This window comes from Chionomys nivalis, chromosome 23, assembly GCF_950005125.1.
Source record: "Chionomys nivalis chromosome 23, mChiNiv1.1, whole genome shotgun sequence".
In the NCBI taxonomy this organism is placed as follows: domain Eukaryota; kingdom Metazoa; phylum Chordata; class Mammalia; order Rodentia; family Cricetidae; genus Chionomys; species Chionomys nivalis.
In genome coordinates, this window is record NC_080108.1 from 522,028 (window position 1) to 549,147 (window position 27,120).

Sequence of the window (27,120 nt, forward strand, 5' to 3'; positions counted from 1 at the left end):
GGCTAACTAAGTTCATCTCCAAGGCTCAGCAAGATGTAGCTGCTGGAGGGGTGGAGGTGCTACCTGTAAAAGCAGCCTGCTGGGGGCCTTAGGAGTAAGGGAGCAAGGAGGCTGCAAGACCTGTTCATGTTGCTGACGGAAAGCTGCGGGCCCTCTGTGCACCTTCTGAATTCAAGATGAAGGCCTCGATCTGCCTAGAATCAAGGAAGTGGGCAGTGGAGTCAACAGGCAAGGCTAGGGAGTAATGCAACCTCTTTATTAATATACAATAACAAAAACAATAGATCTCATATCTGCAACTGTTTAGGTCCTGGTTATAATGTCTTGGTCGCTTTGTCTGGGCTGGCTGTGACTTTCAGCTCCGGAGTCTGGGCTAGGAAGATGGTCCAGTAACCTGCGAGAAGAGAGGTAGAAGAGACAAGGGGTGTGTGTGAGCGTGTTCACTCACAAGAGTGTGTACAACATTGACGGCAACTGGGATGTTAATGCCTGGGGAGGAAAGACTATGTGGGTTAGGGTTTGGGCCCCACTGGTGGAAAGGTGAGGTCCCCATCTTACAGTCGTATGACAGCCTTCAGACGCCCTGCATTTAAGGGCTGGGTTTCCTGACTCCATTCCTGTGTTTTATCTGTTACCTGCTACTCCCCCTTTTCCAAAAACCCCATCCAGGTCCATCTTCTTGAAGTAATGCAGATCAAATTAGAGTGTCAGGAAAAGTGGTTAGAAGGATCCTTTGTTGGGAAGTGACAGCCGAGAGCAGTGGTTCAACCTTCCTAATGCAGACCCTTTAATACAGTCCCTCATGTTGTGGTGACCCCAGAACCATAAAATTATTTTGTTACTATTTCATAGCTGTAGTTTTGCCACTGTTTTGAATGGTAATGCAAATACCTGATATGTGACCGACCCCCAAGGGAGGGTGACCCACGGGTTAAGAACCATTGGTCTAGAGGCACGGGAAGCACCAGGGCTTGGGAGATCAGGCCTGACTCTACCGAGCCAAGACAAGGCCAGCTGCTTAAGCTCACCTTCTCTCTCTCATTTAGGGATTGAGAAATCTCTGGCCCAGACACCCACTGGATTCCTATGCTGGGAACTGACGTCTGTGGCTGACAGCCCACCCCCCCCTCCTGACACTAGCATCCTGGGAACTCCCCAAGAGGTCCTCTGCTTTGTCTCTGCTCCCCTCCTTTGCCCGATTCCTAGACCAAGGTCCCACCTTCATGGGTGCCAGTGAGTAACCGGAAGTTCTGGGCTTCTTTCTGGAAATCTTGCTTCCTGACTCTCTTGATTTGAACCAAGTGGAAGATTCCTGTGGGCAGACAAGGCATGAAGCTAGGCAGATTGGATGCAGTGACAGCTCACAACTCACCCTGCCACCTCCCTCCCTGCCTCCAGTCTGATCAGACACCAGTCACATGGTCCCTGTCCTCCTCCTCCTCCTCAGTCACCACACGAGTGCCCTAGCCCCTCTTAACCAGCAATCCTAATGATGACCATTTGAAATATGCTGGCGTCTCTGACCGCCTGCCACCTCCACAGTAAATAAAGCATGTATCTTTTCCCCTCTTTTCTCTGCTGCTGCTACTGCCACCATCCACATGCCTGCCCACAGTGACGGGAAGGAGGGGGAGGGGAGGGGAGGAGGGAGGAATGAGAGAGACAGTAAGAAAAGGTTGAGCATGTGGACCAGCCAAGCCTTCCTCTAGCGTACAGCATATGATAAAAATCCATACCTATGTTCATTCAGACATCACAGAACATGGAGCTATCGTGTCGTGAGTGTAGCCCAGCCCTAGCCAATAATTGAGGTCCTAGGAGGAAACCGAGCCTTTGCAAATTCCAGTCCCTTTGCCATTGTTTTCTACACCTACTGTGCACAGCAAGTGAAGCGTCTGTCTACCAGGTCTTAGTGGGAAGGCTTCCCTGATCTTCCGTGAAGGGGATTTTAGCCCCCTCTGTGCGGGACCTATCACACTTGGGTTCTGTTTATCATTTTACCCGTTTCTTTTGAAAGCTGTCTATATGGGGTGGGGGGATATATGTACACATGTATGTACATGAATGTGGAAGACAGACGACAGACAACCTTGGGTACCATCCTCAGTAACGCTGCCTTCATCCTTTGCAGCAGGGCCTTTCATTGGCCTGGAGCTCACCAGGTAGGCTGGTGTGGCTGGGATCCTCCTGTCTCCATTTCCCCAGTGCTGTGATTACAAGTGTGTGCCATTACATCCGGCATTTTTACACGCCTTCTGGGGACTGAACTCAGGTTCTCATGCTTTTAAAGCAAGCCCTTTACTAATGTGCCTTGCCTTTTTGAAAGGCCATGTCACGTTTGAACACAGATGAGCTCGTGGCCCCCTAGGCAGAGCTGGTGCTGCTGAGTGAGTTCCAGGCACTAGGCCAGTCCAGATCACAGTGAAGCCAAACTTCTCTGGACCAAGATGTTCTGGGTTGAGATAGAGACACCTGCATGGGGGTGGGGCGGGGACCCGGGACCATCAGGAGGTTAGGGGAAGTTCTTTGAGGCCCCTGAAGTCTACCCTACCAGGAAAGTCCAGAATCTCACAGCCCTGGACTAGTCCCAGATGGAGTGGCCTTGTAGCAGGTTCAGGGACCACTGTTCACTTGTTTCCATCCCTCCGAGGGGAGAAACTGCAGTCCTGATATAGAGCCCTGGGTGAGACCGTCTGGGGTAGGGAGGGAATCGTGGAACATTTAAGTGACCGGGGGGGGGGCAGGAAATGGGGAACACTGCCAGGGACGGGGCAGTAGGGCCTAGCATGGTGGAGCTGAAGTACCCCCCTCATTTCTCTAATGCTGGGTCTGGTGATGATGAGACGGGAAGTCAGTCCCCTCTGTAGCCTCTCTGTCATCCTGGCCCTCCTGGTCTTTCTCAAGCATGTCCCTCAGTCTTTGGCAAGTTCATGTTGTCTTCCAGACCGAGTCTGCCCTTCCTTCCTTTGACTGGGTCTACGTAGCCCAGGATGTTCTCAGATTTTCCCTGTATCTGACAGTGACCTTGAAAGTCTGATTTCACTTCTGGTGTCTGCCACCGTGTCTGGTTTATACTGTGCTGGGAATTGAACTCAGGGCTTCCTGTGTCCAAGGCGAGCATTCTGGCGACTAAGCTACACCCTAGTCTTCCAGACTTAGTTTTCTTTCTTCTACAAAATGGGGCCGGAAGGTGCTTACATACCATGAAGGTGCTTATGGGGATTAAATGGGGGTACTTTGCACCTGGTGTCTGTAGCATGCAGATCACAGAGCACGGGGCTGCTGTCCTCCTACTTGCAAAGTCTCTGTGGCTTCTCCAAGGCCCCCTGCTTCCCTCTGTTGCAAAGGTCTACTCTCCAGGAAGCCTTCCTATAAGCAACTGTTGCAAGGATGGAGGCTTACTGCTTTCTGCCGTCCCAGCACCTGCTGTGTGGGTGGTCTGAGAGCTAGCTGTAGCCAGCACCAGTCTGGGAACTGTGTGATCTGTAGATTCAGAACAATGGCAAGAATTCCTGCTTCTACCTTTCCCATGGTCCTCTCCACACCTTCCTCTCACCATAGGAAGGCTGTGAGGATGAACAAGTGCCTTCTCTCACTAAACAGAAGCCCACCTCTCTGCCATTCTAACCAGCTGGTGTGGTAGAAGGAGATGGATATTTTTGCCACATTCCATAGTTCAGGGATTATCCCAAAGCACCTTTCCCTGGTTAACGGAAGAGAGCACTAAGGTCCAGAGAGGCTAAGGGACTGCCTGAGGTCAATGAGAAGAGGCAGGATTTGAAGTAGCAGAGGTAAGATTTGAACCCAGGTCTGCCTGGTTGCGTAGCCTCTGCCTGTGGTCTGACCTCTGCAGTCATTCAGAGAAAAGCTGTTTCCTCTGACAGGGCACCCGCTGAATCTTCTTTTCTCCAGGCTTTGGATCATGGTTCAACACTTCAATCTCACCATGTAGAGTTTATGATTTTAAGGCCGGCTCCTCAAAGGGTGCAGTAACCCTCCATGACCAGGAGAGGGAGCATTCAGAGACCTTGGCGAGCTTATCAGAGCTATCAGAAATTGCATAGGAGCAGAAAAGGGAATGAAATTAGGGATTCTTACTCCTGGAAGGATGCTGAGGCATCTGATCAGGAAAACCTCCTTAAGGCCCTATCGGTTCTGAAGGCAAGAAGGTGCCAGAGGAATACGAAGCTGGGAGCAGGAGCTAGCCACGCACCTTTCACTAGCTTCCAGATGTAGGTCTCCACCTGGTCAGAGGCTTCATGCTCCAGGACAAAGCGGTGCAGACCATCTGGGCTTGGAGAGACCAACGTGTACACAGACACCTGGCCTGGCACCTTGGGACACTTGGTGGAAATGACCTCACTGTGGTCGGCATCTGCCTCTTCTTCTGAAAGAGAAAAAAAAAGTTTGATGTATTCAACCAACATTGACTATTCTCAAAATGTCCCATGTTCTAATACTTCATGGCTTCAAAGAATGCAAAACACCATTTGACTTTACGTTTATGTGAGGAACCTCTGAGGTTCCCACTGACATGCTAGGTGGTTCCACATAGCCTGGTATTTTCCGTGTCTGTGCTTCTAGCAATCTGGGCGCCTGTAAACTTCTCCTCCATCCCAGTACGTATGGCCAGTGCCTCCCCTGCCTCCAGCACCCCTCCTACCTGGGCAGATCTTGCAGCACTTCCCAGCCATCTTCTTTGGTTGACTGCAGGGATATTGGGTGGGGCAGGTCACACGATGGCAGTCCTGCTCACCATCCACACAGGTGCACAGGATACAAGGCATGGGGCCAAAGGAGAGCACAGTAGGGTGCCACACTTCCCCATGGGAGTATGTCTTCCCATTGTGGGTGCAGGCTGGAACATGGAGAGCAGGGAGGAAGCAGGGAGGGTGAGTGCCTGAAAAGGTAGAGGGTGCCAAGTGCATACCAGCTACATTGCCTGCAAAATGCTGGCCAGGGAACAAAACCTGTACCAACCCCGACATCCCTCAGGGTGTGCTGAGGATGGAGAGCCCTCCCCTGGCCTCTGAGGTTCTGGTGGGGAAAGGAGAGTGCTGGCCTGACAATCAGGGAGCCAAGGACAACTCTCATACCTGGCATAGGCACTCTAGCAAGTTCACTTCCCCTCCCTGTCGGGACTCTGTAGCCCCATGACTCATCCGTCTCTGCCAGCCTGGGAGGCCTACTGGGAACCTCTGTTCTCCCCTTCTGCAGCCAGTGCTCCTTCCCTGTCACCACTGTCACCCTGCAGACCAGCTCTGCCCCTCCTTTATTTGACAGTCTTGTCTTCAGCCCTGTGTCATGGTGATTTATCCACGTGTCTTCCCAGCTAGTCTGGGAACTCACTGGGGCAGAGACTGGGATGGACTCTGTTTTGTCTCCTCCACTTCTCAATAAAGACATAATAGATGCTCAGTAAAATACTATTAGGAGGTTGAGATGGGAGGGTCTGAAGTTCAAGGCCAGTCTGAGCTATGTAGTGAGAAACCCCCATCCCCCACGGAACAGGACTGATTCTTTCCCTGATCCAGTACTTGGGCACCTCAGAGTCCTCATCTGTCAAATGGGAATTAGAGTCCATGATCTTCAGGGGTACATTTAGTTGTGTTTGGTTTTGAGTTTAAGCTTACGGTCAGATTGAGATTGGAGAACCAGAGTAGGGGGTGCAGGAAGGAGGGAGTCCCCCACCCCATCAGCAGATGGGAGGAGGGTCCTAGCCTCACCTTTCTTATGCTTCTCCTTCAGAATAATCTTGACAGTGGTGCTGCCTGTTCCCATGGGTCGGAAGTAGCGAGGGATGGAGCCCAGGGGGAAACTGAGGCTGGTTGGTACTGGAGTGCTGGGAACTCTCCTCTTTCCATTGTCTGAGCGCGGATCCTGTCTCTGCAACCAGCAGGCAGGGTGTCTGAGTGGGACGTGCCACAGCGAGAGAGAGAGAGAGAGAGAGAGAGAGAGAGAGAGAGAGAGAGAGAGAGAGAGAGAGGAGACAAGGCGGGGGGAGGGAGGGGGAGGGAGGGAAGGAGGGAGGGAAGAGGACAGGGAGAGGAAAGGAGAGGGAAAGGGGACAGGTGGGGCGGATAGAGAGAGAGAGAGAGGGAGAGCGAGAGTGAGAGGGAGAGAGAGAGCAGGATCTGCGTGGGTTTCACACAGAACCATCTGGCTGAGAGAGAAGACATTCTCAGACTAATCAATGAACACACTGACAAGGATTTGGCAAACCAGCCTCCACCAGAGCCTTCTCCAGACCTTGGGGCTGTTGTAGATGTGCAGGAAGAGCAATATGGGACCAGGAATAGAGACAACTTATTGCTTAGGAAAATTCAGATGATGAGACAACAGAGTGGGCCTCTGAAGATCCCAGGAAGTTCCAGGCCTTATTCCCACCCCTCTGCCCTCACTCCCAGGCCCTATTCCCACCCCTCTGCCCTCACTCCCAGGTTCTACTCCTACCCCCTGCCCCTCCACACCAGATCTAGAAGGGTTAAGAATTAAGCGAGGGGGGCTGGAGAGATGGCTCAGTGGTTAAGAGCATTGCCTGCTCTTCCAAAGGTCCTGAGTTCAACTCTCAGCAACCACATGGTGGCTCACAACCATCTGTAATGAGGTCTGGTGCCCTCTTCTGGCCTTCAGGCATACACGCAGACAAAATATTGTATACATAATATTTTTTTTAAAAAAAGAATTAAGCGAGGGTGGGGATGGCAGCCTATGGGGCAGGTTCTCTGCAGCTCAGTTTGGGGACTGGGCTCCAGGTCACAGAACAGGAATGGGCGTGAAACAAAAGAGCAAGAAGAGCCTGTTCTTTCTCTCAACGTCCATGAGCCGCTCACCCTGCCTTCTACAATCTGCTCCCATTCCACACTGTCTCTTTCATGGCCCAGAGACAGTCTGCAGAATAGAAACACCCCAGGCCCCAGTGCAGGCCTGAGCCCAGGAGATGCTGGCTCAGTGGAGAGGAGGCAAGAAGGACTTGGAGGCAAACTCCAGTTGCAGCTTCCGATTGGTCCAAGCCCAGGTCACTCAGTTAGCGTGGAGGAGCAGCTCAGGGTCTCCACTAGCCTGCAGGCCCCACACACCGCCTTCTAGGGACAGGTGGGAAGGAGCAGATCAAAAGGCTCAGGTTTGGGTGCCCTCCTGAGAAATCAGCCTGGCAAAGGCAGATGGATGCCTTGGCTGGGCAGGAAAGGTCAGAAGTCCAGCTTGGGCTGTCCTAGGCTCCCAGAGCCCAGGTTGAAAGAATAGGAGTTTTCACCGAGGAATTGTAGGGGACCTGGGTCAGGCTGTGGTTCACTCTCCCATTTCAGACCTCAGAGAGCTGGGAAGCCTGGGCCATCTGAATTCTAGGCAAGATTGGCAGGAGCCAGGATGGAGGTGAGAGCAGAAAGGCAGATCCCTGGCAAAGACACCGCATCCCAGAAATGAGGCACAGAAGCACAGACCAAACCGGAGGCCGTTCCTCAGCAGCTTGGGTTGATCAGACACACACAGGCTGTGGATAGAACAGTGTCAGAGAGATTCTCCAGAGGCAAACGAGGGAGTCTGGGGTTTACCCTGCCTTGTGTGGCAAGCTGTTCCCTTGTGACCCGTCAGCCATAATGGGGACCCTGTTGACAGGTAGGGAGAGAGGCTGGAACTTGGAAGTGCCAATGTAGCTGACCCAGAGTGAAGCTCTCAGGCCTTGGAATTAGGGTGGGCAGAGGGATATGGGATCAGGAACAGATAAAGTGCTGAGGGTCACGCAGGCTTTTGGCCTGGGACTGCAGCGTCTCTCCCCACCAGGTCTGCACAACTGTGTGCACTCTTACCTCTCCAGGCTGCAACTGCGCCAAGTCTTCTTCAGTGGAACTCTCACTTGTCCTGTCTGCAAAGGAAACAGGGTCACCCTGGTGGCCATGGCACCGAAGCCTCTGTCTATAGCTCTGCCTTCCTAAAAGCCACACCTGTAGACCTAGCCTACAAGTTACCGTAGAGGGGCCCAAACGTCTCTATGCAGCTTGTCTTCGTCGTTACTGAGTTATCAGACATCTCCACAGCCAGGATGCTTGCTCAATTCCCCAACATTGACCGAGTCACTCCAGGGACCCAACTACTCAGTTATGTCAGAGCATCTTATGTAGTCTACTTAAAAGTCACCCCTCAGCCGGGCAGTGGTGGTGCACGCCTTTAATCCCAGCACTCGGGAGGCAGAGACAGGTGGATCTCTGTGAGTTTGAGGCCAGCCTGTTCTACAAGAGCTAGTTCCAGGACAGGCTCCAAAGCTACAGAGAAACCCTGTCTCAAAGAAAACACAAAAAAATAAAAGCCACCCCTCTGGGACACTGGTCACTCCTTTGTGAATGGTCCCAAGGTTCCAGAATTCCATGTCTGCATCCAGGGTTTTCACGACACATTTCCAGGGCTCTACTGTCTAGTCCCTCTGCTGCCAGGGGAACCCTGAGGCCACTATTCTCCGGGAACCAGTACACAGAGCCCTGAAGCTTCCTGAAGATTGGTGCCACTCTCTTTCTCAAGCCCTTGCTTCATTTACTACACCTGTGATCTGGTTTGTCTTGAATGTTCCTGCTTCAGAGAGGCGGGAAGTAGAATCAGGCTGCCTGCTAGAGTCGCTCAGCCAGCCTCCCTGCTCCCCTCCCAGCTGACATGGATTAAGGATGACCAAACACACACAGAACTACACCTTCCCAGACCTTAATGTCCGAGGTTCCCCAGTCCACATGGACAGTTCAGTCGTATACCTCTGCTCAAGCCCAGTCTGCTCTTTTAGGAGCAGACATGTCAGCCTCAGTTTACCCCAGGAGTCCAATCCTGTGGCCTTGCTGCTCACCCGCTCCCGGCTGCTACCTCGTGCCTTTTAGCCTTGTTGTGGGGACAGGACCTCGTCACAGCAGGCTCTGCAGTGGTACTACTTCTGCCCCCAGCAGCCAGTTGCCCTCAGCTTTACCCTAGCAGTGCCTCCAATCCATGGTCCCTGCCAAGCTCCCCCCCACACACACTGCCTGCTGCTCCCAGGGCTGCCCATCACCCACACTGCAGAAGTGAGGGGCTTTAATGAGGGCTATTGATGTGAGCATTGGCTGATGGGAATTGAAAAGGTGGGAGAATAAACTTTTCCCTCTGCTTCTCTCACCCCCAGACTTTTACTTTGCCTTGCCTGTGCTTCCTGGTACTGAAGTGACTGAATAGGCACAGCACAACGTTACACATGGGTCCTGCTTTCTGGGACATCCATTTCAAGCCATCACCTCCCTGTAGGACAGGAGTGTCTACTTCATGCTGGCTGTCCCTGTCTCTTCCTGCAGGTTCACAAAGGGGATGATGTGGGACCCTGGCAGACTTCAGAGTCACAGTTCCAGTTAAACTCAATTGCTGGGACAAAGCACTCTCACCAAAAACAATTTAGGGAAAGAAAGGGCTTATAATCAGTTTATAAGTTACAGTGCTTCAGCGAGGAAAATCAATACAGGAGCTCAAGTGGGAAGTGGAAGGAGAAACTGTGGGAGAACACTGCTTGCTGGCTTGCTTGACTTAGCTAGCCCAGGAGGGACCACTTGCCTAGGGGATGGTGCCACCAATAGTGGGCTAGCCCTCCTACATCAATTTAACAAGACAGTTTCCCATAGATACCCCACCAGACAGTGTACTCTAGGCAATCCCTTGGTTAAGGCTTTCCTCCCTAAGGGCTGTAGGCTGTATCAAGTTGACAAAGCTCACTGTGACACTCACCTTTGCGGGTCTGACAGCAGGAGTCAGGCAGAGGGAGTGGGGTGGGGCAGCCAGGTTCAGGGCAGGTCATGAGACCACAGTAGGTATGTCCCTCCTGACAGACAGAACACACCAGACTGGAAATGAACTCTGTTGAACAACCTTGGGGCCCAGGAGAGCCTCTTTCCCTGGGCACAAACAGCCTTGAGGTCACCCCTGAGGTAGAGGATGGAGGGAAATGGCGTGTGGTTCCTGAGCAAGGTAAGTCAGCTCAGGAGTTTCCCCTTGACCTCCTTTTCCCTCTCCAAGCCCTGAAAAGAACTTGACTGCCAATATTCCCTCAGCTTTCACGGCCACCTGTGAGATGGGCTTCAAGATGGGGGGCGGATCCAGGAAAGGGGGGGAACTGTGTCATCCAGTCAAAGAGAAAGTTAGGGTAGAAGGAAGCAGAGTCCAGGCTTTGGGCTTTACCTACTGAAATCGGTATCTTTCTCCTGGGCCTGCATCAGGGACCCAGCAAGGGACAGGACTACATGGGTGGCTCCAAGGCTTATAACGATCTTGATGAAAATCATTGGCCTTGAACTTCAAGACCCGCTCTCAAAGGTGAGACTCCAGGGTGCAGGAGCCTCAAGGAGGCAGGAGGCTGGGCACCTTTGGAGAGGTCTTTTCTCCTGAATTTCACCTTCTATGAAAAGGCAGTGAGCACACTCATTCGGGTTGTGAAGATCAGCTGTGTGACCGGGAAAAGCTGCTGTAAGACCCTATGTTCCTGTAATCTGAGAAGTAAGGATCCTGCCCCAGAGGGGAGGTCAGAACACAAGCCAGAGCCATAAACAGCGATGAGGTAAAAGAGGTGAGCAGAGCCTCCAGAAAGGATGGGCAAAGGGACCGCTAGAGCATCCTCTCATCCACCACCATTTCTGCATCCTCCCACAGCCTGGTCCTAATGCAGGACTCCCCTTTACGGGAAGCAGCACCCTACTAGGAAAAGAACATGGGCTTTGGGAGTCAGAGAGGTCTGGGTGTGGATTTTGACTGTGCAGCCATAAGCAAGCTATTTTACTGCTCCGAGTTCTTGTTGCTTATCTGAACGGGATGTACTAAGTTAGACTTGGTTTATGGTTGGAATCCTGTCTGTGGTGAACAGATGTTCATCCAAGTCTCTTCAGGAAAAGTCACACAAGGCCAGGGCCGAGCTGAGTTCATGCACAGCTCATTGAGGCTAAAGATCACCTCAGCAGACTCCCCGAAGGAGTCAGGAGAGGTTTGGTGATAGGGAGTAAGGAGAAAGGGAAGCCGAGCCTGGAGTTGGAGGGACAGCATTTGTGGCAGGAAGGGAGCGGCAGGACTCTCCCAAGTAAGAAGATGAAGACTTCCTCAGACAGGACATTCTGGCTTCGCTCTGTCCCCCAATTACAGGGCTGTCAACCCTGCTGTCCCTAGGCCTAGACCATGGGCAGGGAGAGCCTAGGTGCTTCAGACTAAACCCCATCTGTGTCCCAAGACTGTTGAATGGTCTTCCTCCTTCCCTCCCCCTCCCTCCCTCCCTCCCTTCTTTCCTTCCTCCTTCCCTCCCTTTTTTCCTTCCTCTTTCCCTTCCTCCCTCCCTCTTCCCTCCCTCCCTCCTTTCCTTCCTCCCTTCCTCCTTTCCTTCCTTTCCTCCCTCCTCTCTCCCTCCCTCCCTCCCTCCCTCCCTCCCTCCCTCCCTCCCTCCCTCCCTCCCTCCCTCCCTCCCTTCATTCATTCTGCAATAGCCACTGGCATCTTCTATATGCCAGGTCCTGGACATTGAGCAAGAGAAGACACAGAAAAAAGATGGGCACATTCCCTCCTCTCGAAGGGGTACAGCATTCACTGGGGAAAGCAGACATGGGCTACTCTCATTATTTGGGAATCAAGTGTGAAACCCAGAGAAAGGTCACTCAACAAACTAGGGGCAGGACATTGTGGACCCTGGGTGTTCCCTTCCCGCCAACCTTTCTTATTCTCGCTTAATGGCCCACCCCATCCCTCTCTGTAGGAGAGACACTGGCTTGGGCCATAGAGACTGTAGAAGGTCTTACAATACAGCTACAGAGGACACACTGGCTGGACAAGCGGGTGGGGACCAGCTCCTGTGCACTGAAGATCTCTCCGTGTTGGTATGTGGTCTCGTTGAGCTGGCAGGACTTTAGGGGAACCCGAAGCCCAGAGGGAACATGAGGATCTGCAGGTGGGAGAGAAGGGGAAGAAGGAAATGAAATTTCGTAGATTTCAGATTTTTTCCAGATTTCTGAAGATTTTGTTCTCTCTCTCTCTCTCTCTCTCTCTCTCTCTCTCTCTCTCCCTCCCTCCCTCCCTCTCTCTCCTTAGCTTTACCAAGGTCTTGCCTAAGAGTTCTCCCTGATACCTACATCTGACCACATGCCTCCCTCCACTACAGCCCAGCCACCTTTCAGTGTCTGAGGCCCACGAGTGTGCATGGACAGGGTTGGAGAACACCGAATTCCCACCCTCGCAGTTACTCTCTCAGGATCAGGTGTGATGCTCTCCACCATCCAGGTGCTTGGAGTAAACTTTTGTCATTCAGTGGCCACCAAGGCCAATACCTACTCCTCATTCTGCTGGGCGGAGGGATGGTCACCCATCCTGGGACACCCCTCTCTTCCCTCACAATACCTTCACTAAGACCCTAGGCCAAGAACCAGGAACAGAGTGATGACCAAGGCTTGGCCCTGCCACCTACAGGTTCACAATCTAAGAGGCAGAGAAAGACACCATGCACGCGTGCATACAGGGGCCAGCCAGCCCCAAGTCCTTCCTCTTCATTTCTCCCCTTACTTCTGCATGACCAGAGGGACTGGAGCCCAAAAGTGGAGTCAGCCAAGCCATTCTAATCCCCTTCAGTCAGTTTCTTTCTTTAACTTGACATTTTTTATTACATTTTTTTTTTTATTCTGGGGGAAGGGGTGCAAGCTGTGGCATGTGGGTGGTAGACAGAGGATAAACTTCTGAGTCCATTTTTTTTCTCCTCCCATGTGGGTCCTAGGGACTGGACTCAGGTTTTCATCTTGGGGAGCTCAGGTTCCCCTGCCTCTGAGCCATCTTATCCACCCAATTTCTGCTCCGCCTGCTTTCGTCTCCTGCAATGTGCATTCGTTTTGGAGCTAGAAGCCTGCTACCCTCGCCTGCTTGGGGGTCCAGAACGTGTCTGCTGAGCATCTCTAAGGTCCCACACATCTGATGGACGGGGTCTCTCTTTCCTTTTGGAGGCTTCTCTCAGTCAGGGGCTTACAGCAGGAGTGAACCAGCCTGTGTGGATCTCAGGGCCAGGGTAGGAGAAGAGCTACTTACCCACACACCTGGGGCAGCACTGCTGCGGCTCCACCACAGGTTGTGAGCAGCGGAGGGGCGGGCAGCGGAGGCGGTAACAATTCACGTGGCCACTCTGAAACAGACACATGGTCAGGCCTTATTCCAAAGAACCACTGCCTACATCTACAGGGGTCCTCGCCCCAAACATCCACCCCGACTGCAGAACCCTGCTTTCTCTTCAGTCTCTGTATAATAGAATCCAAAACAAACTCAATGAGCCCATCCCGACTCTGCCACCAAGCAACCTCACTTAGCCTACTCATCTAAGTGCTCATCTACTCAAGCTTCATCCACGCAGAGGACGGGCCTGCCATGGGTTTGCTAAGACCTCATGTCCCTGCTTCCCAAGATGGCCAGAGAACGCCAAGGACTGACCAGAAATGGCTTGAGCTTCAACAGTAACCTCACCTATGAATCTTAATCAACCTCAAGAGGGTGAACTGAGGGCTAGGTGAGAAGCTAGGTGAATTTGAGGGATGTGTGATCCAAAGATCTAGAATCTTTCTCTTGGCTCTTGCTGAAATGTGAACGGCAGGCAGCAGTGGGTCAGGTGGGGGGACAGTCTGGAGTGAAAGGACAAGGACATGGTATGAGGCAGGGCTCTTTGTGGCCAGAGGGAACTTCTCTTTAAGGTCAGATCCTCCATTTTTAGAGTGGCTGTGTAAATATAGATGACCTCACATCCTGTCCTTAATAATAGCCTGAGAGGCACTAGCAACCATACAGGATGCGAAGTATCTCCCAGAGGCTGCCTGAGACCACGCAGCAGCTGACCACCATCACCAGGGTCCATGTCTGCCTGGGATGCTGAGACACCTTGAGTGCTTATACAGGGCATGGACGCACAACCAGGATAAGGGACAGTCTATCTGTTCTCAGAAACCTGCATCTTAGTGGCTGGAGATGGACCATAGGGCATTTAGAGGCGGGGCAAGCTAACTTCAGGTGTTACGGTTATGGCCATGACCAAACCAGGTGATGTGATTAGAAGACAGATCCGGAGACTGTACGAGAAACCTTCCTAATGAGGTGATAGCTTCACTGTGAACCAGGAAGGGAAAAGCTGCCATTCCTGAAATTAGAGGAAGACTTGGGAGGGAATAGAGGGAATGTACCAAATGTTGGAGGTTCAGACTGGTGTGGTTGCAGCAGGGTGCGAGAGTGTGGAGTTGGAAGATTAGGAGAGTGTTGGTATTATGGAACTGTTTGAGGCTAGTAGAGTGCTTGCCTAGCATGCGTAAAGCCCTGTGTTCGATTCCTACTACCCCATGAAGTAGGCACAGCGGCACATGCCAATGACCCCAGCATCATCAAGGTAGAGGCAAAAGGATCAGAAGTTCTAGATCATCCTCAGATAATTTGAGGTTAGCCTAGGCTACGTGAGACCATGTCCAAATAAAAGTGATTGGATGGTTTTAAGGGGGAAGAAACACCATAGCTCTGAGTTCAGGAAAGACCATGCGAGCTGCTTTGTGGAGAATGGATTTTGAGAGGGGCAGCAGAGAGGCCTGCTGATGGGCTGATGCAGTGGTCCAGATGAGAGATGAAGACGGTGAAGAGGGGCAATGGGGAGAGAGCGGGAGGCATTCAGACTGCACGTTGGAAATACGGGCAGCAGTCCTTTGGGCTGAGGGAAAGAAACTACACGTGTGAATTCTGGGGAAGCAGACAGGAATAAGCTCCAGTCGATCACAAAACTTGGCCTTTGTCAACCGCACCACGTGACATGTCTGGAATTTTCTATTATGGTTTCCTTTCTGTTTTCTGGCTATATTTCATAAAGTTCCTTTTTAAATGGCTTATTGGCCTCCGATGTGCTAAGGAAAAAAAAAAATGAGGCAGCTGGAGCCCGGGGGAATTGTATCCCTATCTGTGCCCGAGTTCTATCTGGAGCTAAGATGGTAGGACGGTGGGGAGAGTGAGGGAAAGACCAGGAAGGAGTGAGCCCGGCGAGGAAGAGAGAAGAGCTGTGTCCCTGGCTCCCTACTCAGACTCCTTTGGGGCTCTTCTCTGCCCCTAGAGGTTCTGTCTTAACCATGGACGCCCTTAGAACTTCTGCATCCTCCCTCTCTAGGTCTGTGAGAGAATAGGGTGCCGAGGGTCTGAGAGCCAGAAACCCTGGCAGCACCCAGAAAATGAGTTTAAGATGCCTCAGCAGGGCCCTGCTGGCTGAGTGTCCCCCTGCCCCGCTCCTCCTGTCCTTCCGTTCTCACACCTTCCTGGAGAATTCTGCATTGTGCTGGTTTCCTGCAAAGCCCAGGGAGGTACTGGGTTGGTGATATGATTTGGATGCGGAATGACGCCGAAGGTGAAGGTTTTGAGAGGTTTGGGATATGGGATTTTGTGGACAGTCCACAGGTCACTGGGGGTATGCCCTTGAAGAGGACCATGGGACTTGGGCCTCTTCCTCTTTGTTTGGCTTCCTGGCCACAAAGTGAACACTAAGACCAATTGACCTTGGACAAGAACCTCTAAAGCTGTGAAGTGGACAAACGTTTCTTCCTTATGTTTATTTTCTCAAGTGCTGCATTGTGGTAAGGGAAAGCTGACGGCTTCCATTAATAGCTGGATAGCTGGAGATAGAAATGAAAACAGAGACATGGCCTCTGTTCCATTTGGTTCAGCCTTTGGCTAGATGTGAGACTCTTGGGGGCCTCATCCAGAGAGGCACACCACTGTGGACAGTAGTTAGGAGGCTGAAGCAGGTGTGTTCGTGCAGGAGGAGCTACTCCAGGCACAGGGCGAAGCCTGGAAGAATGAACATTCCTGAACTGGAGGAACGCTGAGACAGGGTTAGGTGGCAGGTTGGAGGGGATTCCGTGGAAAGGAAGGAGTAGAAGTCACAGAAGCCAGAAGGTTCTGGCTCGGCTGGGTGGAGACCAGCACCAATACACACTAGACTAGAGACCAGACCCTCAGTCCACCCAGTCACTGAGCCATAGCCACCTCCGACACCATCACTCTAAGGTGACAATTCCTAGGTGTCTGGACCTTAGGTCAGGCTGTCCTTCCATGCTCTGGTCTTGCAGACACACCTGGCAAAGGTGACCCGGTTGCCAGAGGAACCTACCTCTGTGCAGGTACATCGCACACAGTATATCGTGCCTTGTGGTTCCAGGTAGGGGTGCCAGCTCTGGCCAGGGGTATATATCTTCTCACCGAAAAGGCAGACTTTGCCTGGGCCTGACAAAGCAATAAGGGGTGTTAGTCTCTCAGGAGGTCCCAACCCCAAACCCTGCCGCATTCCTGCTCCCAGGATGTCTGAGTTGGAATCTCAGCTGGACGACACACTTGTTCTCAGGCATGTGGCTGCCCCTCTCTGAGCCTTGACAGTTTACAGGGCAGTGAGGGGATCAGGCAATGAAAGGCTTTATGGAACTACAACTGTGGTATAAATGGTAGTTCTATTGCATAGTGGATAATATGGGGTCCAGAAAGGACAAATTAGATGTTAAGTCACAGCAGTTAGCACACCAGGCAGAATGAAAGCCTGGATCTCCTGGCTCTCAGTGTGTTCACTATTCCTCTGCCTCATCCTCACACTTGTTCCCTTCCCTTTGTCCCATTTGCCCTCTCCTCTCAGTCTATCTCTTACACACACACACACACACACACACATGCACGCACATGTGCACCGAGAGAGAAAGAGAGAGAGAGAGAGAGAGAGAGAGAGAGAGAGAGAGAGAGACCTTTGTGAGCCAAGGGGAGGGTTTAGTGGGGGAAAAGCTGGCTTCACAGATGTGAGGACTGTGTTCATATCATCAGCACCCATGTCGAATGTCCTGAAGTGTGGTAGCCTACCTGGAATCCTAGTGTTGGGGAGGCAGAGGACAGGGAACCCTTGGAGAAATCTGGCTGGCTAGACAAAAAGACACCCCAGTAGTTGAACCAGCAAGCGCTGGGCTCAAGCGACAGATCCCGACTCAATCCATAAGGTGGGAGCGATCTAGAGAGACACCTATGTCGACCTCTGACCTCCACATCCACGCATGCACATCTGCACACGCACACACTCGACATGAACAACGACATACACCGAGACGAAGATTATCTTTGTTTCTTCCCCGAGCCACCTTGACTTGACGTCCTAGCTGTCTGCGTATCCGTTGCTAATGGGTACGTGGGTTGTTTCTCAGAATGACTGAAACACTGGCTTGTGTTTGAGATGGGCTAGCCGCCTCTCCTACTCCCCTGCTCTGCTAAAGCCTCCACTTTCCTTTCATTTCTAACCAACCATTGTCGCTCTCACGTTCCCCCTACCCCCTGGCTGGCCTAGGTTCAGGCTTCCCATTTCAATATGGCTACCTGGGCTCAGTATGTTCTTGCCCTGTCTCTGCCACCTGGGGCTCTTCAGTCCCAAATGAATATTGGCATTCCTATAGCAAACCTCCATGACTCGGGCTCTTCTTTTCAGAAGACATGGGGAGGTCCAGCCAGAGCTTAGTGCCTCCGTATTGAAACATTGAGAAAGAAACCTGCATTTATTCTCTGTGCTGTTTTATGTGTTACTTAGTGGGAGCTGGTGATATAGCTCAGTTGGTAGGGCGCTTGCCCAGCATACACAAAACCTTGAATTTGATCTTTTCCTCAGTGCAAGGCAGCAGAGGTAGCTCCAGCACTCTGAAGGTAGGGAAGGAAGATAAGAAGTTCAGGGCCATCCTCAACTACGAGTGCCTTTGAGGCCAACCTGGGATACAGCAGACCCTGTGTGAAAAATAAGTTAATGATTTCCTAAACATTGTATGAGAATTAATTGCTGTAATATTTGCTTAGCTTTCTCATTGTGGGGGCCAACAAGGACCTTAGGCATACCCAGCTTAGGTTTCTCACTGGAGGGCCACAGAGGACCTTAGGAATTTACCACTTAGCCTCCTCCCTGGTGGGTCACAAAGGACCTTAGGAACACAAAGCTTAGCATCTTCCCTACCTGTTCCCACCAACACACTGTGGAGGGTGGCACCAGACAGCAGGTCCTATCCCCCACGAGCCAGCAACTCCTGGCTGGCTTGTCTTGCCCGTATCAAATGAGCTATGTTTATCTCCCAGCCTCCCCTGACAGAGGGTGGAACACAGGCCCAGCTGGGGTGCTGGCTAGAGCCAGTCTGACTCTCCATGGAGTGAATAATGTCTTTCTTTCTCAGTCCCTTCCCCCCACAAGGGAGGGGTGATTGCAACACCGTGACTACCTTAGGTCTCAGTCAGTTGCTGAAGAAACTGTGTCCTACCTTTCTTGGGGCAGTCCTAAAGCCCTGGGCTTCTGCGCCAGTTGGCACACCTTCCCATCCCTGCCCGCTCAGAGTGTGAGGACAGGAGCCACTCAGTCAGGGCTCCTCCCTGCCACCAACAGGCCTGGCAGAAGCTGAGCCTGTGGGGGGCCTGGCAGGAGGCCTTTGGTGGCCACAGACTCCACCCTACCATGCCCTCTAAGGGGCCTGGAGTGCTCTTCCTCTAGGGAGGTGCATGCCCAAGGCCATGTGAACTGCCAAGCACAGCCATCCTGGTTCCCCCGACCCTGGCACCAGCACCGGCTCCTGTGCAAAGCTGTTGGCACAAATGCTCACTCCTGAAGCTGCAAACACACGAGGAGACACTCAGAAATGTCTCACCTTTTCTGAGCCTCAGTTTCCCTATTTGAAAGATATACAGGGGTAGGCTATGGTCTCCAGAGGTTTCCTGTATAGTCTATGAATCCACAATATCACGTTTCTGAGATTCAAGATTTGAGAGTTGTACGCTTGTAAAAGCCTACATTTCATTACATCGTGAAGCTTCCGATGGGCTTTTTGGGTGCTGTGGTTATGAGATGGGTTGACTATTCCACAGTCCTTGGAGGTTCTGATGGCTGTATCCACCCTAGGCTCTCAGGCCCTCCTAGGTGGATTAGGATGAAGTTCTGGGAGCTACTGAAGTTCATCCCGAGTGCCATTGAGAAGGGGGCAGTGTTTTCATATCTCCCTCCCCTTGTCCCCCTTAACCTTCTGCCTCCCCTCCTGGCCCCAGCCCAGCCTCCTCTCCCCCATCACCATTCTTATTCCGCCCACCTGTGCCCAGCTCTCTCTCCATCTAGAAATAATCAGGTCTTAATTTCTAGGACCTTTTGTAGTCCCAGAGGTCAGGGCTTAAATAATAGATTTAGCTTTTATTTGAATCCCAAGTTGAGTAAAGCTACTTAAGTATCTCACAACCAATCTCACATCTGTTCAGTGGCACTTGGGGCTATTCTAGGATTAAATCAGATCCTATCGACACCATGCTTACTGTCAGACACAGATTACAATATATGTTCATTTAAGTAGTGTGTAAGACCAGACTGACAAGACCCAGATCTGGGTGTTGGCTCTACACTTCCTTAACGGTCTACTTCTTGCGGTATTTATTTCCGCAGTTCTCAGGACAGCCTTCAGCCCCTCCTAGCCATGAATATCATAATACCCTAGAGGCCATAGCTCCAAAGTTTTCTCATTCATGAAGCTCCTGGGCCCTTATATCTTCACTCAAAAGCCAGTCCTGTCTCCCTTAATATCACTGGCCCCTCTCCGGGCCTCAGTTTGGGATGAAGAGCTGAAACTGGATCTGAAGGTTAGGCAGAGATGGGGAGGGAGGACTAACAGGTGAGAGCCTCGGCTGGGGAAGGAGGGATGGAAGCTCGCCATGAGGCCTTGGAAGCCAGAGGGCAAAGGTCGCCTGCAACGAGTATTAACTGAGTTGCAAGGTGGTATGATCAAGCCTGCATTTTAGAAGCATCATTAGTGTGGGCCGTGGGAGTTGAAAGCCAATTGGAGGACTAGTGGGTGAGGGACCAGGAAAGAGCTATGGCTGTCACTCTGGGGAGAGAGTACCAGGCTGGACCTAAAGGGAAGCAACTGTGCTTGATGGGCAAAGATTTGTCGGTTCCAAGGGTAGCCGCAGGGCAGGCAGGGCAGGATATGGATGGAGAAGGCAGAGGAGCAATCAAGGCGGGCATGGAGGTTCGAGTGCGAGTGATGTCATCGGGTGGCCCAGAACCACCTGCAAGGCTGGGGACAAGCGCAGTAGCCTGAGGCATTTGGCAGCACAAAAGTTAGCAGAGTGACGGCAAGGGACCACAGTGGTTGTAGCTCCTGGGCAAGGGCCAGAGAATGACGTATCAGTGACGGCAGGGCACTTGGCACGTGTGCAGTGAGCATCACTCTTATTAGTAACAGGAAAGAGCTTCCTGACATTCCCTGATTTGTAGAACTTCTGCAACTCAAACCAGTCATGAGACACATGTGTGCGCGTACACACAGACAGACACACACACATGCACACACACATACACATACATACACAGACAGACAGACACACAGAGAGACACAGACACACACAAACACACACAGACACACACAGAGACACAGACACACACACATACACACAGACACACACACACAGATATACACAGACACACCTATATATGCACAGACACACACATCCACACAGACATACACAGACACACATACACAACAGACACACACGGAGACACACAAAAACACATACACACAAAGACACACACATGCACATATACACACACATAGACACATAACACAGGGACACACAGACACACACACAAAGACACACGCACACACTCACAGAGAGCCACGCAGAGACACACACAGAGAGACACAGGTACACAGACACACACACACAGACACACACTCATACACACGGAGGGGTGCAGAGACACCAGGCAGGATCTTGGAAGTGTTAAACAAGGAGTGGGAGGAGAGTGACTTGCCAGGCATCTGGAGCCACCTGCAAATACAGAGGCTGTAGTGCCCATGGCTAGGACAGGAAGACTCCTGAACAGGCTCTGAAGGATGCTAGCCCCCGCAGGAAGCACCTACCTCCATAGACTCCTTGCCTTAATTCATCTGGTCTCAATTAAGGGCAGGGATATTTTCCAGACTGATTGCAGATGGCCCCAGGTCACCCACCAGGCTGTCCCTGAGCTGGCTCCTGGATACATTTTTAACCACTACTATTTGTGGTGGCCCTGTTTTCAGTACCATCCCCTCTTGCTGAGTGGATCTGTCTTCTATACCAGAGTGTGTGAGAGGAAGGAATGAGCGTTGACCCTCTGGCGGGTGCAGAGGCTGTGTGGAGTTAGTGCTTGCTGAATGAATGAATGCATGGGTGGATGAGCTTAACCCAAAGAGGGGGTGCGGCTATAGCAGGAGATCTGATGATGGTCTTTAATCTTGGAAACCTCTCTCCTTAGCAACAACAAAAAACAGCAGCATTGCATGGAAGAACAAAGCCCTTTCAACATGTACACCATGCCACATCACAGGAATTAACCTTCCACCTCCCCTTCCACTTCTTGGCCATTGACTCCCAAAATCACCTGACAAACCAAAGAACTCTGTACACAAAGGTGAGAAGCTTGGGGTAGCTGAGGGCACAGGTGACTCCCTGATCTTTTTTTTTTTTTAAATTCATTTATGTATGTGTATTCTGCATGCCAGAGAGGGCATCAGGTCCTATTATAGATGGTTGTAGCCACCATGTGGGTGCTGGGAATTGAACTCAGGACCTCTGGAAGAGCATCCAGTGCTCTTAACCACTGAGCCACCTTTCCAGCCCCAACTCCCTGATCTTTAAGAGCAAGTCAACATTCCTCATATGTCCCCCTCCCAGTGCACCCCACTGTCTGATCCAAAACATTCATGCAATGGTAAAGGTCCTGTGGGGGCAAGTCAAGCATGCAGGGTGAGCCTAAGGACTCTTCCAATAGCAGTCAGAAATGAACCAAAAAGCAGCTTCTGGGGAGGCTGGAGGGGGCTGTGGAAATACACCACGAGGTTCAGGGAGGGGAGCGAGAGGGCTGGAACTGTAGTAAGAACTCAGAAAATCTCAGTGAGCCAGACTGCCCAGGAATGCAAGCCTTCGGGTCCCATTTCTACCCATACAATCGTATTTTATTCACACCGACACCCTCACTCCCCTCTAAGACACAAGCCTTGCCCTGGGCTCTGGCTCTCCTGGAGGGGGGGCCTCTAATGAAATTACAAGAAATGTCTCAGTGGCCAAACTGCGCAAGCCGGCAGAAGGGATACGCTTCTCTGAAACCAGCTCCCTTCATCTGGACACAGCAGACACTTAAAAGTGTGGAAGGACTTCCAAGAGCAGAATCGTTGAGCCAGGAAGGGCATCTTTATTACCTATCAAAGAGGGCTGTCCACATTCTATTCCACTTGAAAAAAAAATGTATGTGTGTGTGTGTGTGTGTGTGTGTGTGTGTATTATACACTTAGATTCATAGAGTCCTAGAAAGTTAAGGACTCAGACTACGTCCAATCCCCTCATTCTAGAGAAAGTGAACCCCGGTGAGGGAGGGATCAGGACTTGCCAGAGATCCTAGATCTCTCCCAGCAAAGACTCCACAGTCATTCCGTAGCTCTGGAAGGGGTGTTTATAGAGATGCCTGTCCAAGGGACAGGACCAAAAGGACTGGCTTCAACTTGCAAGCAAAAGAACCCAACCGAGACACAGCGAAGAATTCCCGAGTACAAGAATGGGCAACAGGCTTGGGTCCTGCCCAGAATGGCGCCTGATGGTTGTGCTGCACCTCCCAGGGACACCGCTCTGACATCGGTCCTCCTCTTTGAGAGTTCGAGATATTCAAGGTCCTTTTCTCCAGGCCGGCGCCATGGCCGGCGGCTGAGGGAACTTGAGAGGCCAGCCCTGGAACAGGTGCAACAGCTGGAGCAACTGCGCAGCTGTCTCGGGGCTTGCTGCCTGGAGCCAGCGAGTGAGGCAGAGACCTCTACTGGTGGGAGCAGGGAGGTGCAGAATTTTGTGGTTAGAGACCCAGACACGGGGTGGGGGGGTGGGGGTGTCTTCCTTTCCCTGCTCCCCACCCGGTCATGCACATCTGGACAGATGGATAGAGAGGTGACCAAGCTGGACAGCAGGGCAGGATTCCTTATTGCTAAAGTATTCCAGATACATATTTTCCTAGAGCGTTCCAGGCACGTTTTCCTGCGAATTGCTCGTTTATTCCTTCCCACTGGGCAAAATACCTACACTCTCCCAACTCCCACTCCCAAAGTCAAGTGGACTTACGATGAAGACAGGCAGTTAATGCTACCCTGGTCCTCAAACGTCACCTAAGCGCAAGCATCTTACCTCACAGGTGGCAGAGGCAGGGAAGGACACGGTGCCTGAGGTTAGATTTTGGCATCAGGGAAAGAGCAAATGTTGCTACCCTGACATTCTGAGGGTGAGTTTGCCTTTGGAATCACATCACATCTGAGGAACTACCCTTCTGTCCAGGCCTGTTTCTGGGGTCTGAGAATCCATCACCTGGGACCCAAAACTCTCATTCCCATTAGACGCAAACTCCAGAGGGCTGATGTCTTACTTGGTAATCAGCTAGTCTCCCAAAAGCAGCATAGAACAGAAGCCTGAAGCTAGACGGTTCATGAGGACACAGTGTAGAAAGAAGCAAGTGCTGGAGAAGGCACTGGGGAGGAGTAAAGGAATGGGGTCACTTCTGGGTCGCAGAGGGGATGAATGACCACACAGATGTGACAACTCCACCTGGGGCTTGGGTCAGCACAGGCAGAACTAGGCCAGAGCCTCCAGCCTGTGTGAAAATGGGGTACAGTCCATAGTGAGGCTGAGCAGTTAGGGCTCAGCTTATGACCTATCTGAGACTCAGTCTGGATCTGTGGGTAGAGCCAAAAAGAGAATAAAGAACTTCTGATGAGCAGCCTTGGACTTCAACTAAAGAGTGTGCCAAAACCCCCGCTCACAGGCTCCAGCCATGTTTCAAGCTGTAACCACCTTGGAAGTCCATCCTGCACACACCCAAGAACACCCATCTGCCAGCACCGCTTGTAAAAGCACTTTGGACATGCTTGAGATCTCTCTTACACTAAGACAAGACTTTTCATATGAGACCTTAAGACAGGATGCTGGCAGGAGATTTGCAATGATGACAAAATTCACCAATCAACCTTAGGCTCAGTGACAGGTGATCTAGGTCTCTGCTCCTTTTCTCCATGGCTCGGTAGTAGTCCCCCCTTTCAGCTTGACTCTAAAAATAGGTAATTTGATGGCTAGACACAGAAGAGAAAGCTCTCCCAGCCTTGACAACGGCAGGATCCTAATGCTCCTCCCCGAATACCAGGTCACCTAAATGACAGTCATTTTCTTGAGTGTCTGGAGCTTTGTATTGACAGGGCTATGGAGGAGATTGCATACTGAGGGACCTGGGGACAGATACGGATTAGAAGGCCATTGGAGGCACGGGGCCTGGGGGGAGGGGTCATCAGGCAAAGGTGATTGTAAAGCTCAGAAGGGCTGGTGGTCATGTGGGGTAGCAGAGGCTGTGAGTAGTTGGTGGGTCATCCTCAGAATGGACCTCCCAGGGCACTGATATTGGGAAGGGAGCTGCGGGGCCAAGGCCAAGGCCAGGGTAGGCACAGAGGTCCTCTGAGACTGTCTCTTTTGGTGGACAAGCAAGCAGACGAGGAGGAAGTCCTCAAGGTTCAAGGAAGGTTCAAGATGAGTATTTGGCATCATGCTAGGCATTTGAAAGCACTCTTCCCTTGAATCCTTCCCCAAACCCTTCAGACCCTTGGTTAGTAGCTCTCCTTTGCAGATGAAGAAACCGAGGTTCACAGGTTTGAAAAGCAACACCAGTGTAAGAGGCAGGGTCAAGGCTTGAACCCAACTCTGAACACTCTGTTTCCTGTTCACAAGGACATCTACAAATTTCCAGCCTCTGGCAGGCTAGGGAACATCAGACAGACATGCAACTTTCCACACACAGAACAAACAAGACAGCAACCAGCCTCACCAGCTCCACAAAAGCTGGGAGTGAGAGGGAAGCAGAGCTGACCTGCAGAGCTGTGTGGAGACTGAAGGTTCTCAGCTAGGAGGTAGGAAGCTGGGGTCTTCAAGCTAGGCTCTGCCCCTGTGGCCTGGAGCAAATCACTGCCCCTCATTGGTCCCTGTTTCTTTATTAAGGGAGTTCAGAAGGGATTACCAGTTTAAGGGGACTGTGGGCCTACATAACCTGCTTGAGGTTACATTGTTTTTGAAGAGGAAACTCCGGCATTATTCTTCGGGGAAGCTACCTCGCAAAACATCCCTCTGCAAGTTGCCCTGCATGCTCCCTGTCATTTAATACTCAGAACGGTTTTAGGAGTCTCACATTTTATAGATTAGAAAAGAGACAGTGAGGTTCCTTCCGCGTCTGACTCCCACTGGATAGTATTCAGTGGGGCTGGGAAGATGAAAACACTCATCTAGTTTACCCCGCTGCGTTTACTCCTCTGTTAAAAGTGAGTGATGGCACCTCCCTGCAATATTGTGAGCATCCGGAAAGAAAAAGGACTAGAAAGGTCACCCTGCTTTGTTCATCTTTCTGTCCAAGAGCTCTTCCATACAACAGCCTTTATCTCTTCATCACACACTCCTCTCCTGCGGCGACACACCGGGCTGCTGGGAACACAGTTCCTTTCCACAATGCGCAGTGCCTGCCCTGTGCAGGGCAGCATCCCCCTACCCCACGTGGAGTTTTGCCAAGCCCTTGTCTTTCTCCAGACTCACCAGCCCACACTGGTCTCAAACTTCCTGCTATGCAGGTGCTGCCTGAATGAATTCACGAACGAGGGCTCCCTGCATCCCAGTGGTCCCCATCCCTCCCCTGTCTGCCCAGACTCTGCCTCGTTTCTACTTACGGGCTCGGGCTTGCGAGTCCAAGGGGAACCAGAGCATCACGAGTCCCAGCAAAGAAGAGAAGATTCTCACCCCGGGAACCATCCTTCCTTGCCCCAAGGTCAGACAACCCCGGGATGAGCCGGGAGAAAGTAAGACTCTGAGAGGACACAAGTAAGTCCCCAGGACCAAGTAGGACCACTGTCTGAGGTAGTCGGAGAAGCAAAGATGAAGAAGAGCCAAGGACAGGAGAGGTCTCAGGTGGGGATGAGAGGACAGTAGGAAGGGGACAAGGGGAAAAGGGAGAGAGATGGGAGACGAAGAGTTAGAGGAAGGTACGGCAGGAGGGAAAAGCGATGCAGAAAGGGAGAAGGTGCTAACTAGAGAACTGAGAAGGCGCTAGGGGTCTGCGGGGCGCGCGTGGCTCTCGGGGTTCGGTGCTCGGGTGGCGCGGTGGTGCGGACTCTGGCACCGGCCTGCAGCGCGATGGGACTGCAGGACCCTCGGCGGCGGCGCGGGAGAGGCTGAGCGAGGCCGCTGTGCACGCTTCGGGCGCCAGACGCCGTGCATTTGTACTTTGCCGCGGGAAGCCTGCAGCCCCGGGCCAGCCTAGCTCTGGCGCCTCCTCTGAGGCACCGCGAGCTCGTGGATTGGCCACTCGAGAAACAAGCCCATTTCCCCCCTCCCCTCTCGCATAGGGCTCCGAACCTCCGCTCCAGGCGAGGCGCCCAGTGGAGACGAGGGGTCTGCGGAGGGGGAAGGGGCCACTGGGTTTTAACCCGTCTCTCCTGCAAGGGGACCCAGCCCAGTTACATTTCAGATGGAAGTGGGTTGGGGTTCGAGTTGGGACGAGTACAGCACCGATCTGGGAAAGCTCAGGATGGATGCTTGGTGGGAAGTGCAGAAACACTTGCCTTTCTTAACACAGTTTGTGGTTTGGGGCATACCTCCTGGGAAGGACACTTTCTCCCTAAGCACTGAAATGAAGGTTTCGGTGACTTTTAAGATCTTCAATATTGTCCTGCAAATGTTGCAAAGTATCTATCAAATGAGATTAGGAGCATCAAAGCACTCCGAGTTGGGAGCAAAGCCATGCCATTACCATTTCAGGTACCTGGATTCTCCAGTCTCCAGGCGGTGGTCCCAAGCGCCATCCCCTGGTTGAGAGCTAGCCCAACAAGATTTTCCTGTGGAGTCACTCCCGCTGCCACCTACCGAGCAGCTCAGGGTGAGCTCTGCCTGCATAGGTGAGGTCCCGCTGCTCTCCCTATGGGTCAGTGACAGCCAGTTGCCAGAACCTTGTCGTTCAGGCTGACCCAGAACCCCAGCAACCCAGACAGGCTGTGCTTCCAGACCTCATGTTGAATGAGC

At 52.0% G+C, this 27,120-nt stretch overlaps 1 protein-coding gene across 1 annotated transcript; it reads right to left on the bottom strand.

Annotated features, from left to right (window-relative positions):
- Positions 1 to 314: 314 nt before the first annotated feature.
- On the bottom strand, positions 315 to 25,878 carry Chrdl2 (chordin like 2). The gene is made up of 11 exons (XM_057756482.1): positions 25,773 to 25,878; positions 16,133 to 16,245; positions 13,042 to 13,135; positions 11,772 to 11,914; positions 9,727 to 9,820; positions 7,803 to 7,864; positions 5,727 to 5,886; positions 4,664 to 4,858; positions 4,214 to 4,387; positions 1,220 to 1,312; positions 315 to 394 (listed from the first exon to the last, which is right to left on the bottom strand). Exons 1-11 carry the CDS (start codon positions 25,852 to 25,854, stop codon positions 315 to 317), a joined length of 1,290 nt encoding a protein of 429 aa, XP_057612465.1. The 5' UTR covers positions 25,855 to 25,878.
- Positions 25,879 to 27,120: the final 1,242 nt, after the last annotated feature.